The sequence below is a fragment of the Ammospiza caudacuta genome, chromosome 36, assembly GCF_027887145.1.
Source record: "Ammospiza caudacuta isolate bAmmCau1 chromosome 36, bAmmCau1.pri, whole genome shotgun sequence".
In the NCBI taxonomy this organism is placed as follows: domain Eukaryota; kingdom Metazoa; phylum Chordata; class Aves; order Passeriformes; family Passerellidae; genus Ammospiza; species Ammospiza caudacuta.
This window is the reverse complement of record NC_080628.1, coordinates 782,324-802,677: the sequence shown is the minus strand read 5'-3', so window position 1 is coordinate 802,677 and position 20,354 is coordinate 782,324. Positions and strand designations below refer to the sequence as shown.

Below are 20,354 nucleotides of genomic sequence, written 5' to 3'. Positions count from 1 at the left end.
GGGGTTTTTTGGGATTTTAATGGGGTTTTTTGGGATTTTAATGGGTTTTTTTGGGATTTGGCTGTTTCTGGGTGGATTTTTTTGGGGATTTTTTTGGGAATTTTGGTACTTTTGGTCTCCTCACCGGTTGGAGATGACGATGGCATCGTTGAGCTCGGAGCGGCCGTTCTGGCCGGGTTGGGGTTGGGTTTTGGGCCAGTTTGGGGTATTTCATGGGGTTTTTTGGGATTTCAGCATTCCTGACCCGATTTTTTGGGGGATTTTTTGGATTTTTGGGATATTTTCCCTCTCCTCACCGGTTGGAGATGACGATGGCGTCGTTGAACTCGGAGCGGCCGTTCTGGCCAGGTCAGGGTTGGGTTTTGGGCCGGTTTGGGGTATTTTGACGGGGTTTTTTTTTGGGGAGTTTAACAATTTTGGAATTCCCGGGTGGATTTTTTTGGGGTTTTTTTTTTTTTTTTTGGGGGGGGGGGAATTTCGGTGTCTCCGGTGGCCTCACCGGTTGGAGATGACGACGGCGTCGTTGAACTCAGAGCGGCCGTTCTGGCCGGGTTTGGGGGATTTTAATGGGGTTTTTTGGGATTTTAATGGGTTTTTTTGGGATTTGGCTGTTTCTGGGTGGATTTTTTGGGGGATTTTTTTGGGAATTTTGGTACTTTTGGTCTCCTCACCGGTTGGAGATGACGATGGCGTCGTTGAACTCGGAGCGGCAGTTCTGGCGCAGCGCCGTGCGGCCGCCGTTGGTGATGACGGCGTTGGCGCCGTGCAGCCGGTGGAAGCGCAGGTCGCTCGGGGACGCGCCCGGGGACGCGCCCTCGGGGCTGCCCCCGCCGCTGTCACCCTCCGAGCCGTCCCCCGGCAGCGACGGCACCTCTGGGGACACCGCGGGGGGCTCGCGGCTGGGCTCGGTGTCCCACGGCGCCCCCAAGGTCCCCCGGTGTCCCCATTGCTCTCCATGTCCCCACCGAATTGCCCCAATGTCCTCAATGTCCCCAATGTCCTCAATGTCCCCAAATAATCCCAAAGTCCCCAATGTCCCCATTGTCCTTCAAGATCTTTCGTGGCCCAAAACATCAAATTCCCCCAAGGTCCCTAAAGTCCCCAATGTCCCCAACATTCCCGAATAACTGAAATAATCCCAATGTCCCCAATGTCCCAAATGCCCCCAATGTCCCCAGTGTTCCGCAATGTCCCAAATGTTCCCCCATGTCCCCAAAGCTCTTCAAGATCTTTTGTGTCCCAAAACGCCGAATTCTCCTCATGTCCCCAATGTCCCCAAAGTCCCCGATGTCCCCAGTGTTCTCCATGTCCCCAATGTCCTTCAAGATCTTTCATGTCCCAAAATGTTGAATTCCACCAATGTCCCTGATGTCCCCAATGTCCCTGATGTCCCCAATGTCCTTCAAAATCTTTTGTGGCCCAAAACACCGAATTCCTCCAATGTCCCCAATGTTCTCGGTGTCCCCAATGTCCTTCAAGATCTTTCATGTCCCAAAACACCGAATTCTCTTCATGTCCCCAGTGTCCCCGATGTCCCCATTGTTCTTGGTGTCCCCAAGGTTCCTTCAAGATCTTTCGTGTCCCAAAACACCAAATTCCCCCAACGTCCTCTATGTCCCCAATGTCCCCAATCTGCTCAATGTCCCCAAATGTCCCCAAGGTTCTTGGTGTCCCTAATGTCCCTAACGTCCTCATATGACCCAAATAATCCCAGTGTCCCCAATGTCCCCATTCCCCCAATCCCCCCAATGTCCCCAATGTCCCCGATGTCCCCAATGTCCCCAAGGTGCCACCCACCTCCCTCGTCCACAATGGTGGCCTGTGCTGCCTGCCCATACATGCCCTGATCCCCATGTCCCCAATGTCCCCAATGTCCCCATTACCCCAATGTCCCAAATCCCCCCAGTGTCCCCAATGCCCCCAATGTCCCCAATCCCTTCAATGTCCCCAATGTCCCCGATGTCCCCAAGGTGCCACCCACCTCCCTCGTCCACAATGGTGGCCTGTGCTGCCTGCCCGTACAGATCCTGACCCCCATGTCCCCAATGCTCCCAATGTCCCCAATGCTCCCAATGTCCCCAATGTCCCCCGTGTCCCCGATGTCCCCAAGGTGCCACCCACCTCCCTCGTCCACGATGGTGGCCTGTGCCGCCTGCCCGTACAGATCCACCACGGCGTAGACGTTGGGCGGGACGTTCCAGGCCGCGGGCCCCTGGGCGACGCCGTTGACGAAGAAGTGCAGGGTGCCGTCGTCCCTGCGCACCACGCCCACCGTGTCCCCCGCCTGCGGGGACAGGGACGGCCGTGGGGACGCGGCCGCGGCGCTGCGAGCGCGCCCCGGTGGCGCCGGCGGCCGCGGCGTCCCCACCTTGAGGCGGTCCAGGTTGTGGCCGTACTCGTCCAGCACGGTGGTGCCGTTGTGCATGACGCCGTTGCCGGTCATCATCCACGTGCCTGGGGACAAGACATTGGGGACGTCAGGGGGATTGGGGACACCGGGGACACTGGGGACATTGGGGGGATTTGGGATGTTGGGGGGGATTGGAGGGATTGGGGACATTGGGGACACAGGGACAGCCAGCACGGTGGTGCCGTTGTGCATGACGCCGTTGCCGGTCATCATCCACGTGCCTGGGGACAGCGGGGGGACGTTGGGGACATCAGGGGCATTGGGGACACTGGGGACATTGGGGGAATTGGGGGGATTTGGGATGTTGGGGGCATTGGGGACAGTGGGGACATTCAGGACATTGGGGACAGGGGGAAGTTGTGGGAATCAGAGACATTGAGGGGATTGGTGACAGTGGGGACATTTGGGGACATTTGGGGGGAACGGGGACATTGGGGGCAATGGGGACATCGGGGACATTGGGGACACAGGGACAGCCAGCACAGTGGTGTCGTTGTGCATGACCCCGTTACCGGTCATCATCCACATGCCTGGGGACATTTGGGGACACTGGGGGGACTTTGGGGACACTGGGGATATTGGGGACATTGGGGACACTGGGGACATCAGAGGTATTGGGGACATTGGGGGGATTCAGGACATTGGGGATGTTGGGGACATCAGGGACATTGGGGACACTGGGGGGACATTGGGGACGTTGGCAGGATTGGGACATTGGGGATGTTGGGAACATCAGTGGGACTGGTCATAGAAACGTCACCTCTGGGACACAGGGATGTCACCATGGGGACACAGGTGACACACCTGAGCGCAGGTTGGTCACGGTGGGGTTGGGATGGTGGCACTGAGGTGGCCCAGGTGACACACCTGAGCGCAAGCTGGTCATGGTGGGGTTGGGATGGTGGCACTGAGGTGACCCAGGTGACACACAGGTGACCCAGGTGACACACCTGAGCGCAGGCTGGTCACGGTGGATGGCAGCTGCAGGTAGGCGGGCTTGGGGTGGGGACAGTGGGGACACTGCGGGGTTGGGATGGTGGCACTGAGGTGACGTTAAGCTGACACAGGTGACGCTGAGGTGACCCAGGTGACACACAGGTGACCCAGGTGGCACACAGGTGACCCAGGTGACACACAGGTGACGCACCTGAGCGCAGGTTGGTCATGGTGGATGGCAGCTGCAGGTAGGCGGGGTTGTGGGTGGTGACGCCGATCTCGATGGACCCCGCCCACTTGTCCACCATCTTGTCCAGGCGCACCTGGAACAGCTCGTTGTCCCCGAGGGGCCGCGCGCTCAGCACCACGCCGTGGTTGAAGTCATCCGTGGCACTGGGGACATGGGGACATTGGGGACACCGTGGGGACATTGGGGACCCCGTGGGGACATTGGGGACACCGTGGTGACACAGTGACACCATGGGGACACAGGGACACCATGGGGACACAGGGACATTCACTGTCCCCGAGGGGCCACGCGCTTCGCACCACGCCGTGGTTGAAGCCATCCGTGGCACTGGGGACACCATGGGGACATTGGGGACGCTGCAGTGATACAGGGGACATGGGGACAATGTCCCTAATTCCCCCAATGTCCCCAGTTCCCCACTGTCCCTGTGGTCACTCACTGTGGCCGCAGCGCTGACCAGTCCTCATTGACCCCAATGTCCCCAGTGTCCCCAGGGTCCCCAATGTCCCCAATATCCCCAGGGTCCCCAATGTCCCCATGGTCACTCACTCCAGCCCTCACTGACCACAACATCCCCGATGTCCCCAATGTTCCCAATGTCTTCATTGTCCCCTCTGTCCCCATGTCCCCATGTCCCCGCGGTCACTCACTGTGGCCGCAGCGCCGTCCGGCCCTCGTTGACCCCAATGTCCCCAATGTCCCCAATCCCCTCAATGTCCCCAATGTCCCCATTGTCCCTACTGTCCCCATGTCCCCACGGTCACTCACTGCGGCCACTGTGCCATCCAGCCCTCATTGTCCCCAATATCCCCAATGTCCCTGACATACCCAATGTCCCCAATCCCCTCAATGTCCCCACTGTCCCCGCGGTCACTCACTGTGGCCGCAGCGCCGTCCGGCCCTCGTTGACCCCAATGTCCCCACTGTCCCCAATGTCCCCATGTCCCCGCGGTCACTCACTGTGGCCGCAGCGCCGTCCGGCCCTCGTTGACCACGGCCGCCTTCTGGCCGCAGTTGGGGTGGAACAGCAGCCGGGGCGGCGCCGCGCCGGTGCCGCCGGTGCCGTTGGTGGCGTTGGTGGCCCCGGCGGTGGCGCGGCGCGGCGTCCCCGCCGTCCCCTCGGGGGACAGCGCGCGCAGGATGGCGTTGTTGCGGCGCAGGCGGTCGCTGTGGTTGTGGTTGTGCACGATGGTCACCTTGACGGCCATGCCGTAGAGATCCACCACGCCGTACACCACCTGCGGCGTCAGCGACGTGGCCACACCTGTGGGAGGGGACACGGGGACACTGTGGGGACATGGGGACACTGTGGGGACATGGGGACATGGCAGGGACATGGGGACATTGTGGGGACACGGGGACACGGCCATGCCGTAGAGATCCACCTCGCCGTGCAGCACCTGCGGCGTCAGTGATGTGGCCACACCTGTGGGAGGGGACACGGGGACACTGTGGGGACATGGGGACACTGTGGGGACATGGGGACATGGGGACACTGTGGGGACATGGGGACATGGCAGGGACATGGGGACATGGGGACACTGTGGGGACATGGGGACATGGCAGGGACACGGGGACACGGCCATGCCGTAGAGATCCACCACGCCGTGCAGCACCTGCGGCATCAGCGACGTGGCCACACCTGGGACATGGGGACACCAAGGGACATGGGGACATGGTGGTGGCACTGGGGACAATGGGGACACCAAGAGACATGGGGACATGGCAGGGACACGGGGACACGGCCATGCCGTAGAGATCCACCACGCCGTACACCACCTGCGGCGTCAGCGACGTGGCCACACCTGGGACATGGGGACAATGGGGACATTGTGGGGACAGGAGGACAGGAGGGACATGGGGACACTGTGGGGACACGGGGACACTGTGGGGACATGGGGACATGGCAGGGACATGGGGACATGGGGACACGGCCATGCCGTAGAGATCCACCACGCCGTGCAGCACCTGCGGCGTCAGCGACGTGGCCACACCTGGGGGAGGGACATTGGGACGCGGAGGGGACAGCAAGGACGTGGGGACACCACAGGGACACGGGGACATGGTGGTGGCACTAGGGACAATGGGGACAAGGCCATCCCAGACAGGGCCACCACGCCGTACAGCAGCTGCGGCGTCAACGACGCGGCCACACCTGCGGAGGGGACACCGAGGGACATGGGGACAGCATGGGGACAGTGGGGACACCAGGATAGCAGGGACAGCAAGGACATGGGGACACCAAGGGCACGGTGGTGGCACTTGGGACATGGTGGGAAGAGCCAAGGGGACAGACAATGGCGACACAGCGGTGGCACAGGGACACGGAGGGGACAGTCATGGCGACACGACAGCGGTGGCACCAGGGACGTGGCGGGCAGTGCCACCATGGTGGTGCCACCGGGGACACGGTGGGGACAGCACTGGGGACACGGCGGTGGTGGCACCAGGGACACGGTGGGGACAGCACTGGGGACACGGCAGTGGTGGCACCAGGGACACAGTGGGGACAGCACTGGGGACACGGCGGTGGTGGCACCAGGGACACAGTGGGGACAGCAGTGGGGACACGGCGGTGGTGGCACCAGGGACACGGTGGGGACAGCACTGGGGACACGGCAGTGGTGGCGCTTGGGACGTGGTGGGCGGTGCCACCACGGTGGTGGCACTGGGGACAGGGCAGTGGTGGCACCAGGAACATGGCAGGGACAGTGGGGACAGCAGGGGTGGATTTGGGGTTTTTTTGGGGGGGTTTTGGGGTGGATTTGGGGGATTTTTGGGGGGTTTTGGGGTGGATTTGGGGTTTTTTTGGGGGAGTTTTGGGGTGAATTTGGGGGTTTTGGGATCCTGTTTTGGGGTGAATGTGGGGTTTTTGGGGTGAATGTGGGGGATTTTGGGGTGATTTGGGGGATTTTGGGGTGAATTTGGGGGTTTTGGGATCCTGTTTTGGGGTGAATGTGGGGTTTTTGGGGTGATTTGGGGGATTTTGGGGTGAATGTGGGGGTTTTTGGGGTGAATGTGGGGGTTTTTGGGGTGATTTGGGGCTTTTTGGGGTCAGTTCTGGGTGCTTAGTTCAGGGTGGGTTTTGGGGTCAGTTTCGGGGTGAATTTGGGGATTTTTGGGATCCTGGTTGGGGCAGGTTTTGGGAGATTTTGGGGTAAATCTGAGGGGTTTTGGGATCTTGGTTTGAAGTGGGTTTTGGGGTGAATTTGGGGATTTTTAGGGCGGATTTCAGGATGAATTTGGAGGTTTTTGGGATCCTCGTTTGCGGTAGGTTTTGGGGTGGATTTTGGGGCAAATTTTGGGGTTTTTGGGGTGGGTTCTGGGGGTCTTTGGGGTCAGCTCTCGGTTCCCAGTTTGGGGTGGGTTTTGGGGTGAATTTGGGGATTTTTTGGGTGGGTTTTGGGGTGAATTGGGGGATTTTCGGAGTCAGTTTGGGGATGATTTTGGGGGTTTTTGGGATCCCACTTTGAAGTGGATTTTTGGGGTGAATTTGGGGTTTTTTTGGGTCCCCACCTCGGTCCATGCCGTTGATGCAGAAGCGCAGGGGATCAGTTCTGGGATCCCCATTTACAGTGGGGGTTCGGGGTCAGTTTTGGGGTGAATTTGGGAGTTTTTGGGGTGGGTTTTGGGGTCAGCTCTGGGTGCCTGGTTCGGGGTGGATTTTGGGGTGGGTTTTGGGGTGAATTTGGGGTATTTTGGGTCCCCACCTTGGTCCACGCCGTTGATGTAGAAGTGCAGGGCGTTGTTGGCCTTGCGGGTCAGCCCGATGTGGTCGCCCTCCTGCGGGGACAGCCGGGGTCACCCCGACCCCAAAACTGCCAGAATTCACCCCAAAACCCCAAATCCACCCAAAACACCCATAATCACCCCAAAACCCCCAAATTCACCCCAAAATCCCGTAAAATTCACCCCCAAAACCCCCCCAAAACCCCCCCAAATCCACCCCAAATTCACCTCAAAATCCCCCAAAATTCACCCCTAAAACATCCCAAAATCCCCCAAATTCACCCCAAAATTCACCCCCAAAACATCCAATTCACCCCAAAATCCCCCAAACTCACCCCAAAATTTACCCCCAAAGTCACCCCAAAACCCCCCCAAATCCACCCCAAATTCACCTGAAAATCCCCCAAAATTCACCCCCAAAACATCCTAAAACCCCCCAAATTCACCCCAAAGTTCACCCCCAAAACATCCCCCAATTCACCCCAAAATCCCCCAAATTCACCCCAAAATTTACCCCCAAAGTCACCCCAAAACCCCCCCAAATCCACCCCAAAACTCCCAAAATCCCCAAATTCACCCCAAAATCTCCAAATTCACCCCCAAAATTACCAGAATTCACCCCAAAATTCACCCCAAAAACCCCCCATAATTCACCCCAAAGTCCCCGAAATTCACCCCAAAACCCCCAAATTTTTTGGGGGGGTTTAAAAGGAGAAATTTGGGACCCAAAATAATTCAAATTTCTGCAACACAAAGGGATTTTTTTAGGGGAGTTTGGGGTGTCCAGGGCTCTCCTCCAGTTTTGGGGTGCCTGAATCAGATTTTGGGGGTCCCGTGGGTGAATTCTGGGTGAATTTGGGGGGAATTTTGGTGAATTTTTGGAGATTTTAGAGTTTAAAAGAAGAAATTCATGGACTGAAATAATTCAATTTTCTGCCACACAAAGGGATTTTTTTTAGGGGATTTTTGGGATTTTGGGGTGTTTGGGGCTCCCCTCGATTTTGGGGTGCCCGGATCAGATTTTGGGGGTCCCGTGGGTGAATTTTGGGTGGATTTTGGGGTTTTTTGGGGTCACCTGCAGCTCGTCCAGGCTGAACTCGCAGTACTCCCGGCGCGTCCCTTTGCCGTTGGTCAGGATCCCGCAGCCGCTCATCATGATCGTCCCTGGGGAAAATTCACAATTTTGGGGCATTTTTGGCAATTTCTGGGAATTCTGGGGCATTTTCAGAAATTTTAGGGGATTTTTCAGGGATTTTGGGGCATTTGGGGGCATTTTATGGAAATTTTGGGGCATTTTCTAGAAACTTTGGGGGATTTTCCACAGAAGTTTTAGGGAATTTTCCAGGGATTTTTGGGGATTTTCCAGAAATTTGGGGGGGGATTTTCTGAATGTTTTATAGAATTTTCCAGAGATTTTCGCCAGGAATTTTTGGGGGTGTTTTCTGGAATTTTCTGAGAATTTTTCCCAGGATGTTTGGGGGTTTTCCTGGGATTTTGGGGGATTTGTTTCCCCAGGTGTTTGGGGGATTTTCCCAGGATTTTTTGGGATTTTTTTCCCCACGACTTTCGGGGATTTTCCCAGGATTTTGGGGGCTATTTCTCAGAATTTCTGGAGTGTTTTCCCGGGATTTCAGTGATTTTTTCCCCAGAATTTTTGGAGCTATTTCCCAGGATTTTTGGGGTATTTTCCCAGAATTTTGGGGTGATTTCCCCAGGATTTTTGGGGTGATTTCCCCAGGATTTTGGGCTGTTTTTCCCAGAATTTTTGGGGCTATTTCCTGACATTTTTGAGGTGATTTCCCCAGGACTTTGTGGGTGTATTCCCCAGGATTTTTGGGGTGATTTTCCCAAGATTTTTGGGGCATTTTCTCTGGGATTTTTTTGAGATATTTCCCAGAATTTTTGGGGCTATTCCCTGAGATTTTGGGGGTGTTTTTGCCAGGATTTTTGGGGTGTTTTCCCCAGGATTTTGGGGCTCACCTGAGCGCAGCTTGGTCACGGTGGCCGGGTACTCGAGGGGGAAAATTTCCCAGGATTTTTGTGGTGTTTTTCCAAGACTTTTTAGGATTTTTTCCCTTGGATTTTTGGGCTGATTTCCCCAGGATTTGGGGGTGTTTTCCTCAGGATTTTCGGAGTATTTTCCCAAGATTTTTAGGGGCTATTTCCCAGGATTTTTGGGGTGATTTCCCGTGGTTTTGGGGCTCACCCGAGTGCAGGTCTGTCGTGGTGGCCGGGTACTCGAGGGGGAAAATTTCTCAGAATTTTTGGGGGAATTCCCCAGGATTTTTTAGGATTTTTTTCCCCGGGATTTTGCGCTGTTTTCCCCAGGATTTGGGGGTGTTTTTGCCAGGATTTTTGGGCTGTTTTCCCCAGGATTTGGGGGTGTTTTTGCCAGGATTTTTGGGGTGATTTCCCGTGGTTTTGGGGCTCACCTGAGCGCAGGTTGGTCATGGTGGCCGGGTACTCGAGGCTGTTGGGGTTGTGGGCGGTGACCCCGATCTCGATGGACCCCGACCATTTGTCCACCAGTTTGTCGATGCGGATCTGGGGGCACACGGGCTCAGGTGGTCAAAATCATTATGCCCGAAAATAATACAAAAATAAATAAAAAAAATAAAAGAAAAAAAAAAAGAAAGAAAAAAAAATCCAAAAAAATCACAGAAAAAAATGTCCAAAAATTTCCCAAAAAATGAAATATTCCCATCTCAAACATCTCCCCGTCCCTGAGGGGTCTGTTGGTGAGCACAACACCATTATTGAACTCATCCAGGGGCCGCCTCCTCCCATAACCCCAAAACCCCCAAAAATCCCCCCAAAAATCCCCAAAAAATCCAATCAAAACACAAAAATCCCAGAAGACAAAAAAAAAACTCTGAAAAAATCCAAAATAAATGTCGGAAAAATCCCAAAATAATCCCAGAAAATCCCCCAAAAAATCACCGAAAAATCAAAAAAAAAAATCCCCAAAAATCTCAAAAAAATCCCAAAAAATCACGGAAAAATCCCAAAAAATCACAGAAAAAAATCCGAAAATTCCCCAAAAAATGAAATGTTCCCACCTCAAACATCTCCCCATCCCTGAGGGGTCTGTTGGTGAGCACGACGCCGTTGTTGAACTCGTCCAGGGGCCGCCTCCTCTCGGCCGTTTTGTGCCCGTTGCTGAGTTTGATGAGGGCCCCGCACTTCTCGTGGAACAGCAGCGCCTCGTTGGTCACTGCCGGGGCTGGGAAATGGGAAAAAATTGGGGAAAAATTGGGAAAAATGGGGAATAAACAGAGGAAAATGGGAAAAAAATGGGGAAAATGGGGAGAAAATGGGGAAAAATGGGGAAAAAATGGGGGAAAAACAGGGGAAAAATGGGGAAAAAATGGGGAAAAAATGGGGAATAAACAGAGTAAAATGAGGAAAAAATGGGGAAAAATGGGGGAAAATGGGGAAAAAATGGGGAAAATGGGGGGAAAATGGGAAAAAACACAGGGGCTGTTCTCCACATAAACACTTCATTTGCATAAAGGGGCGTGGTTTGCCATGCTACACCCCTCATTTTTTGGCGAGACCGAAAACCCATATATGGACCTTTATTTGCATAAAGGGGTGTGGCTTATTGCAGCCACACCTCCACATGTGTGACCACACCCACATTCCCATGTATTGACTGTTATTTGCATAAAGGGGTGCAGTCTGTCTTAGCCACACCCCTCCTTTCTTTGGCCACACCCACAAACTCCATTTATTAACCTTTAATTAGCATAATGGGCGTGGCTTGTGCCGTGGCCACACCCTCACATTTGGCCATGCCCACAACTCCCACATATTGACCCTTAATTTGCATAAAGGGGTGTGGTTTGTTCTAGTTACGCCCTCAACAGTTAGCCACACCCACAACCCCCATATATGGACCCTTAATTAGCATAATGGGCGTGGTTTTGATGGCCCCGCCCCTGACTCACCCCCCGCTGGTTCCAGGCTCTCAGGGAATTTGTCCGGCCGGGGCTGGGGGGGGGCGCGGGGGGGGGCGGGGGGCAGCGCTGGGGGGGGGGAGGGGACAGAGGAGGGGACAAAGGTGACACCGGGGTCACCACAGAACCCTGACCACCCCAAAAAACCCCAAATTTAACAAAAATCCTCTCCAAAATTCCCTTCCCACCACCCAAATTCCCCCAAATCCTTCAAACTCCCCCTAAACACCCCCAATCCCCCTTCCCACCACCCAAATCTCTCAAACTCCCCCCAAATCCCCCTTCCCACCACCCAAACCTCCCAAACTCCCCCTAAACGCCCCCCAATCCCCCTTCCCACCACCCAAATCCCCCCAAATCTCCCCCAAATCCCCCTTCCCACCACCCAAATCCCTCAAACTCCCCCCAAATCCCCCTTCCCACCACCCAAACCTCCCAAACTCCCCCTAAACGCCCCCCAATCCCCCTTCCCACCACCCAAATCCCCCCAAATTCCCCACCAAATCCCTCAAACTGCCCCTAAATCTCCCTTCCCACCACCCAAATCCCCCCAAATCTCCCCCAAATCCCCCTTCCCACCGCCCAAACCTCCCAAACTCCCCCTAAACGCCCCCCAATCCCCCTTCCCACCACCCAAATCCCTCAAACTCCCCCTAAATCCCCCTTCCCACCACCCAAATCCCCCCCAAATCCCTCAAACTCCCCCTAAATCTCCCTTCCCACCACCCAAATCCCCCCAAATCTCCCCCAAATCCCCCTTCCCACCACCCAAATCCCCCCAAATTTCCCCCAAATCCCCCTTCCCACCGCCCAAACCCCCCCAAATGCCCCCCAAATCCCTCAAACTCCCCCTAAATGCCCCTTCCCACCACCCAAATCCCCCCCAAACCCCCCCAAATGCCCCCCAAATCCCCCTTCCCACCGCCCAAACCCCCCCAAATGCCCCCCAAATCCCCCGTTACCTGGCACGGCGGCGCCGCCCTCCGCCGCCGCCTCCTCCATCTCCGCGCGCGCCGCGCCCGCCCCTCGCTCCGGCGGCACGGGCGGCACGGGCGCCGCGTCGGGCGGCACCACGGTGACCTGGGTGCATTTCCCGTAGAGGTCCACGACGGCCCAGACGCGCGGGGGCAGCCCGGCCGCCGCCACGCCCCAGTCGCGGCCGTTGACCCACAGGCGCAGCTCCCCGGCCGCCGTGGCCTCCACGCCCACGCGGTCGCCCTCGGCCAGCGCGTCCAGGTCGGGCCCGAAGTCCTCGCGCAGGGAGCGGCCGTCGCGCAGCACCGAGCAGCCCGACAGCACCCAGGAGCCGCCGCGCAGCCCCGTGGCGCTGCTGGGGAACTCCAGCTCCGCCGGGTCCAGCGCCGTGACGCCCACCTCGATGGAGCCGCTCCACGAGTTCACCTGGGAGGGGGGACAATGGGGAAAAATGAAAAAAAAAAATGGGAAAAAAAGCCAAAAAAATGGGGAAAAAAAAAAGCCAAAAAAAATGGGATTTTTCAGGCAGAAAATGGCAAAAAAAAAAATGGGATTTTTTGGGCAGAAAATGAAGAAAAAAATTGGGGTTTTTGGGGGGGAAAAAATGGGATTTCAAGATAAATGAATGGGATTTTTAGAGAAAAAAATGGGATTTTTTTGGGCAGAAAATGGCAAAAAAAAAAAGGGATTTTTTGGGCAGAAAATGAAGAAAAAAATTGGCAAAAAAAAATGGGATTTTTTGGGCAGAAAATGAAGAAAAAAATTGGGGTTTTTGGGGGGGAAAAAATGGGATTTCAAGATAAATGAATGGGATTTTTAGAGAAAAAAATGGGATTTTTTGGGCAGAAAATGGCAAAAAAAAAAGGGATTTTTTGGGCAGAAAATGAAGAAAAAAATTGGGGTTTTTGAGGAGAAAAAATGGGATTTTTAGGGAAAAAAATGTGGTTTTTAGAGAAAAAAAATAGGATTTTTAGTACGTGAAATGGATGAAAAAATGGGACGTTTAGAGAAAAAAATGGGGTTTTGGGAAGGTAAAATGGAGAAAAAAATGGGATTTTTTGGGGTTAAAATGGAGTAAGAATGGCATTTAGAAAGGGTTTCAGTGAAGCTGCTCCAGGAGTTCACCTATAACGAGAAAATACAGGAGTTAGAGGAAGTTTGGATGGAGCCACTCCAGGAATTGACCAAAAAAAGATAAAAAAGGGAAAAAATCGGGAGCCCCCGGTGCCCTCGGCCAGCGCGTCCAGGCCGGGTCCAGCGCCGGGACCCCACCTCGATGGAGCCGCCCACGAGCTCACCTGGGAGGGGAGGAATGGGGAAAAAAATGGGGAAAAATGAAAAAAAAAATGGGAAAAAAAGCAAAAAAAAAGGGATTTTTTTGGCGGAAAATGGTAAAAAAATGGGATTTTTTGGGCAGAAAATGGCAAAAAAAATGGGATTTTTTGGGGAGAAAATGGCAAAAAAAATGGGATTTTTTGGGGAGAAAATGGCAAAAAAATGGGATTTTTTGGGGAGAAAATGGTAAAAAAATGGGATTTTCGGGGGACAAAATGAAGAAAAAAATTGGGGGTTTTGGGGGCGAAAAATGGGATTTTAAGAGAAATTAATGGGGTTTTTAGAGAAAAAAATGGGATTTTTTGGGCAGAAAATGGGAAAAAAATGGGATTTTCAGGGGCCAAAATAAAGAAAAAAATTGGGGTTTTTGGGGGGGAAAAATGGGATTTTAACAGAAATGAACAGGGTTTTTAGGGAAAAAAATGGGGTTTTTAGGAGGCAAAACAGAGAGGAAAATGGGATTTTGGGGGGATAAAATGGAGGAAAAATGGGGAAAAAATGGGGTGAAAAAAATGGGGAAAAATGAGAACAAAAATAGGAAAAAATAGGGGTTTGGAGGGTGAAATGGAGTAAGAATGGCATTTAGAAAGGGTTTCAGTGAAGCTGCTCCAGGAGTTCACCTGGGAGGGCGGAAAAATGGGGAAAAAATGGGAAAAAACGCAAAAAAAAAAAAAAGGGATTTTTTGGGCAGAAAATGGCAAAAAAAAAGGATTTTTTGGGGAGAAAATGAAGAAAAAAATTGGGGTTTTTGGGGGGAAAAAATGGGATTTTAAGAGAAATTAATGGGATTTTTAGAGAAACAAATGGGATTTTTAGAGAAACAAATGGGATTTTTAGGAGGTAAAATGGAGGGAAAAAAATGGGGTTTTTAGGGAAAAAAATGGGGTTTTCAGGAGGCAAAACAGAGGGGAAAATGGGATTTTGGGGGGATAAAATGGAGGAAAAAATGGGATTTTTAGGGAAAAAAATGGGATTTTTGGGTGGTAAAACGGAGAAAATAACGGGACTTTTAGAGAAAAAAATGCAGGTTTTAGGAGGTAAAATGGAGAAAAAAATGGGATTTTTTGGGGTTAAAATGGAGTAAGAATGGGATTTAGAAAGAGTTCCAGGGGAGCCGCTCCACGAGTTCACCTGGGAGGGGAAAAATGCAAAAAAAAATGGGGAAAAAAGCAAAAAAATGGGATTTTTTGGGGCAGAAAATGGCAAAAAAAATGGGATTTTCGGGGGACAAAATGAAGAAAAAAATTGGGGGTTTTGGGGGGAAAAATGGGATTTCAAGAGAAAAAAATGAGATTTTTAGGGAAAAAATGCGATTTTTAGAGAAAAAAAAAATGGGATTTTTAGGAGATAAAATGGAGAAAAAGTGGGATTTTTAGGAGAAAAAATGGAGAAAAAATGGGATTTTTAGTGGGTATTAACGATAAAAAATGGAATTTTTAGGGAGGTAAAATGGAGAAAGAATGGGATTTAGAAAGGGTTTCAGTGGATCCGTTCCAGGAATTCACCTAAAACCGGAATAAAACGGGAATTAGAGGAAGTTTCAATGGAGTCGCTCCAAGAATTGACCCAAAAAAGGGAAAAAGGGGAATAAATGGGATTTCAGTGATCCTGGTTTGGGTTCGGGGGTCCTGGGAGGGATCAGAGAGTCCCAGACCGAGCCCGGCCCTGAGGGAGCCGCTCCAGGAACGGCTGAAAACGGGGTGGGAACAGCGCTGAGGGAAAATGGGACCGAAAAGGTGCTAAAAAGGGACTGAAAAGGTGCTAAAAAGGGAATAAATCGGGATTTTGGGGGGGGGGGAATGGGAATTAAAGGAGGTTTAGGTGGGGCCATTCCAGGAATTCACCTAAAAATGAGAAAAAATGGGAGAAATGGGATTTGGGGTCCCCGAAGTCCCCGTGCAGGGAGCGGCCGGGCTGTGGCGTCCAGCAGCGCTCTCCCAGTTCCTCCCAGTGCTCCCAGTTCAGGGCTCCCAGTTCCCATCCCCGGCGCCCCCCAGTCCCCTCCGGTTGTCTCTCTCCTCTCCCAGTCCGTCCCAGTTCATCCCAGTCCATCCCAGTCCCTTCCACCTCTCCCCCAGTTCCTCCCAGTCACTCCCAGTCCGTCCCAGTGCCCCTCAGTCCCCTCCCAGTCACTCCCAGTGCCTTCCCAATCCTTCCAGTCCCCTCCATTTGTCTCTCTCCTCTCCCAGTCCGTCCCAGTCTCTCCCAGTCCATCCCAGTCCCCATCCCCAGAGTCCCCCAGCGCATCCCAATCACTCCCAGTCCTTCACCTCCCCAGTGCTCCTTTCCCAAGTCTCTCCCAGTCCCTTCCACCTCTCCCCCAGTGCATTCCCAGTCCCCCTCCAGTCTCTCCCAGTCCATCCCAGTACCCTGCCCTGGTGTCCTGCAGTGTCTTCCCATTGCTTTGTCTCCCCAGTGCTCCTCTCCCAGTCACTCCCAGTCCATCCCAGTCCCCTCCAGTCATTCCCGGTCCCTTCCAGCCCATCCCAGTCTCATCCATCTCCTCTCCCAACGTCTCCCAATCCCTTCCAGTCTCTCCCAGTCCATCCCAGTACCCATCCTCAATGTCCCCCAGTCCATCTCTCCCTCAGTCCCCTCCAGTCCCCCTCAGCACCTCCCGATTCCCACCCAGTCCCCTCCAGTCTCTCCCATCTCCTCTCCCAGTCTCTCCCAGTCCATCCCAGTGCCCCCCAGTCCCTCCCCCCCCATTCCCCCCTCACCTTCCTATCGATCCTCACGGTGAAGACGCGGCCGGGCCTCAGCGGTTCGCGGCTCAGCACCAGCCCGTGGTTGAACTCCTGGCCGGGCTGGGCCCTGGCGGCGCTGCGCCCGCCCTGCGACAGCGACACGAGGCGCCCGCAGCGGGGATGGAGCTCCGGGGGCGGCCCCGGGGCTCCCCCCGAGGCTCCGAGCCCTGAGGAGCCCCCGCCGGGCCCCGGCGCCGCCATCGCTCCGCGCCCGCCCCGCGCCCGCCCCGCCCACAGCGCGACATTTGCGCGACGTTTGCGCGGCTTTACCGCGGCGTGGCGGCGGTGGGAATTTAACCCGATTTTACCCTATTTCCCCCACTAAAAACGCCTCGTGGCGTCCCTCCCCTTCTCTCAGCGCTCTCCCTGCTCTTCTTTCCCCCTTCTCGCCCTCCTCCGCCCCGCTGGGGTTGTTCCCCTCATGGATTTTCTCTACGGCAGCCCCTCAGAGCAGCCCTCCTCGCTTTACGGCGGTGTGGCAGCGGCGTTAATTTAACCCATTTTCCTCCAACAAAAAACGCCTCATGGTGTCCCTCCCTCTTTCTCAGCGCTCTCCCCGCTCTTCTTTCCCCTCCCCTGCCCTTTTTTTCCTCCCTCACCCCTCTGGGGTTGTTCCCCTCCCCGCTTTTCTCTATGGCAGCCCCTCAGAGCCCCTTCCTCGCTTTACGACAGAGCGGCGGCTGCTCCCCTCACGCCCCTTCCTCGCTTTACGGCGGTGTGGCGGCGGTGTTAATTTAATTTAACTAATTTTCCCTCATCAAAAACGCCTCATGGTGGCCCTTCCCTCTTTCTCAGCGCTCTCTCCGTACTTTTTTCCCCTCCAGGAGGGATTCCCGGGGGGTTTTGGGTGGGGGTTCGGAGGATTTGGGGTGTCCCGGGAGCATCTGAGTTTTCCGGAAGGGGTTTTGGGATGATCCGGAGGGTTTAGAGGGGATTTTGGGGGTCCCGGGGGATTTAGGGTGTTCCGGGGGAATTTGGGGTGTCCCGGGGGGATTTAGAGGGGATTTGGGGTGTCTCGGGAGGATTTAGAGAGGATTTGGGGAGTCCTGAGGGGATTTGGGGGGATTTAGAGGGGATTTGGGGTGTCCCGGGGGGATTTAGGGAGTCCTGAAGGGATTTAGGGGGATTTAGAGGAGATTTGGGGTGTCCTGGGGGGATTTAGAGGGGATTTTGGGGGGTCCCGGAGGATTTAGAGGGGATTTTGAGGGGGTCCCGGGAGGATTTAGAGGGGATTTGGGGGTCTCGGGGGAATTTAAAGGGGTTTAGAGGGGATCCGGGGATATCTGGGGGTATTTAGGCGGGTCCGGGGCGGTTTTGGCATGTCCTGGAGGTGATTTGAGGTTTCCAGGGGCGGATTTAGGGGTGATCCGAGGGGTTTTGGGTGTATTTATGGGGGGTCTCGGGGTCTCTAGAGGGTTCCCTGAGGGGGTTTAGAAGGGATCCGGGGGAATTTGGGGCATTTTGGGGGGGTCCCGGGTGGGATTTTTTCCCTCATGGCTTTTCCCTATGGCAGCGCTTTACGGCATTCCCTCAGCGCCGCCCCCCCTCGCTTTACGGCAGCGCCGCCGCCGCCCCCCTCACGCCCCGTCCTCGCTTTACGTCAGCGCCCTAGCAACGGTTGCCATGGGAACGGACCCTGCCTAGCAACGGCGCTCATTAATTACGGCCTGCGTAATTAACGGAGCGTAATTAATGGAGTGTAATTAGCGGCCGGGGGGTTCTAGAGAGGGGAATAAAGCGCCGGCGAGGTGCTGTAGGGCCGGGTGGGGTGGCGTGTGGTTATTGAGGGTAATTAGCGCTAATTTGGGGTAATAATGAGTTAGTTAATTAGAGAGAGGGCAAGCGGTGCTGTCCAGGGTCTGATAGGTTGAAGTTAATGATAATTAAGGTAATTAGGGGCATAATGGTGCTGCGTCCCCACACAGAAATTCGCACGAAATTTTCCTCAGGAATTTCCCACAAAATTCACAGATTTCCCTCAAGATTCTCAAATTTTCCCCCAAATTCCCCTCATGTCATCCCCAAATTCCCTCAAAATTCACAGATTCCCCTCAAAATTCCCAAATCCCCCTCAAATCTTCCCCAAATTTCTCCGCTTTCTCCTCAAATCCCCCCCAATCGCCTCAATTTCCCGCCAAATCCCCCCCGAATCCCCAAATCCTCCCAAAAATCCCCCAAATCCTCCCCGATTTCTCCTCCATCACCCCCAATCCCCCCCGAACCCCCTTAAATCCCCCCCAAATCCCCTCGATTCCCCCCCATCACCCCAAAACCCCCCAAATTCCCCCCCGAACCCCAAAATCCCCCACAAATCTTCCTTTAATCCCCCCACCAAATCCCCCTCCCCAATGCCCAAATCCCCCTCAAACCTCCCAAATCCCCCCAAATTTCCCTCCGTCACCCCAAATTCCCCCCCAAATCCCCCTCCCCATCCACCAAATCCCCTCAAATCCCCCCCAAAATTTCCCTCCGAGCCCCCCGAACCCCCTGAAATCCCCCGAAATCCCCCTCCCCGTCCCTCAAATCCCCCCTAAACCTTCCACCAATGCCCCCAAATTTCCCCCAAACCCCCCGAAATCCCCCCAAATTTGCCTCCATCCCCCTCTCCACCCCCAAATCCCCCCTAAATCCCCCCAAATTTGCCTGCATCACCCCCAAATCCCCCCGATTCCTCCTCCCCGAGCCCCCAAATCCCTTCAAACCCCTTCCATCACCCCCAGATCCCCCCTTCTCACCCCCCAAATCCCCCCCGACCCCCCCAAAATCCCCCTAAACCCCCCCCAAATTTGCCTCCATCACCCCAAACCCGCCCGAACCCTAAAACCCTCCACAAACCCCCCCTTTAATCCCTCCCAAATTCCCCCTAAATCCCCCCAAATTTGCCTCCACCCCCCCCCTCAAATCCCCCCAAATCCCCCCTCCATCACCCCAAATCACCCCAAATTCGCCTCCATCACCCCCAAAACCCCCCTAAATCACCCCAAATTCGCCTATATCACCCCAAATCACCCCAAATTCGCCTCCATCACCCCCGCACCCCCCCAAACCCCCCCAAATTCGCCTCCATCCCCCCCAATCCCCTCCCTCTGCCCCCGGTCCCTCCCCGGGGCGGAGCCGTCCCGGCCCCGGCGGCGCCAGCCACGGCCCGGCACCGGCACCGGCACCCCCGAACCGCCGGGACCCCCCGGAATATCCCCAAAAACCCCTTCAAACCCCACCCGGGACCCCCCTAAACCCCACCCGGGACCCCCGAACCCCCCGGGACCCCCCGAAATATCCCCAAATTCCCTTTAAACCTCCCTAAACCCCACCCCGGGACCCCCCTAAACCCCACCCGGGATCCCCGAACCCCCCGGGACCCCCCGAAATATCCCCAAAAACCCCTTTAAACCCCCCCTAAATCCCTCCCCGGACCCCCAAATCCTCCCCATATCCCCCGGGCCCCCCCTAAACCCCACCCCGGGACCCCCCTAAACCCCCGGGACCCCCGAAATATCCCCAAAAACCCCTTTAAACCCCCCCTAAACCCCACCCCGGGACCCCCCTAAACCCCACCCGGGACCCCCAAACCTCCCGGGACCCCCCGAAATATCCCCAAAAACCCCTTTAAACCCCTCCCCGGGAACGCCGAACCCCTCGGGACCCCCCGAAATATCCCCAATTCCCTTTAAACGCCCCCTAAATCCCTCCCTGGACCCCCAAATCCTCCTCATACCCCCCGGATCCCCTCTAAATCCCACCCCGGGACCCCCAAACCCCCCGGGACCCCCCGAAATATCCCCGAATTCCCTTTAAACCCCACCCCGGGAACTCCCTAAATTATCCCGGGACCCCCGAAATCCTCCCCAAATTCCCCCCAAACCCCCCGGGACCCCCCAAATCCTCCCCAATCCCCCCCCCAAATCCCCCCTAAACCCTCCGGATCATCCCTAAATCCCTCCCGGAAACCTCAAATCACCCCGGGACCCCCCAAAACCGCCCTGGGACCCCCCCAAAATACCCCAAATTTCCTT

General features: G+C 55.0%; 1 protein-coding gene across 1 annotated transcript in view; it reads right to left on the bottom strand.

Annotated features, from left to right (window-relative positions):
* NEURL4 (neuralized E3 ubiquitin protein ligase 4) overlaps positions 1 to 16,542 on the bottom strand; it is a 43,522-nt gene extending 26,980 nt beyond the window's left edge. Inside the window, exons 1-12 of the mRNA XM_058822932.1 lie at positions 16,315 to 16,542; positions 12,247 to 12,685; positions 11,276 to 11,353; positions 10,385 to 10,548; positions 9,758 to 9,869; positions 8,401 to 8,489; positions 7,307 to 7,379; positions 4,557 to 4,860; positions 3,558 to 3,739; positions 2,369 to 2,454; positions 2,122 to 2,284; positions 672 to 873 (exon numbers count right to left, since the gene is read on the bottom strand). Coding sequence (XP_058678915.1) covers positions 672 to 873; positions 2,122 to 2,284; positions 2,369 to 2,454; positions 3,558 to 3,739; positions 4,557 to 4,860; positions 7,307 to 7,379; positions 8,401 to 8,489; positions 9,758 to 9,869; positions 10,385 to 10,548; positions 11,276 to 11,353; positions 12,247 to 12,685; positions 16,315 to 16,542 — 2,120 coding nt within the window. The remainder of the gene's footprint in view (positions 1 to 671; positions 874 to 2,121; positions 2,285 to 2,368; positions 2,455 to 3,557; positions 3,740 to 4,556; positions 4,861 to 7,306; positions 7,380 to 8,400; positions 8,490 to 9,757; positions 9,870 to 10,384; positions 10,549 to 11,275; positions 11,354 to 12,246; positions 12,686 to 16,314) is intronic.
* Positions 16,543 to 20,354: the final 3,812 nt, after the last annotated feature.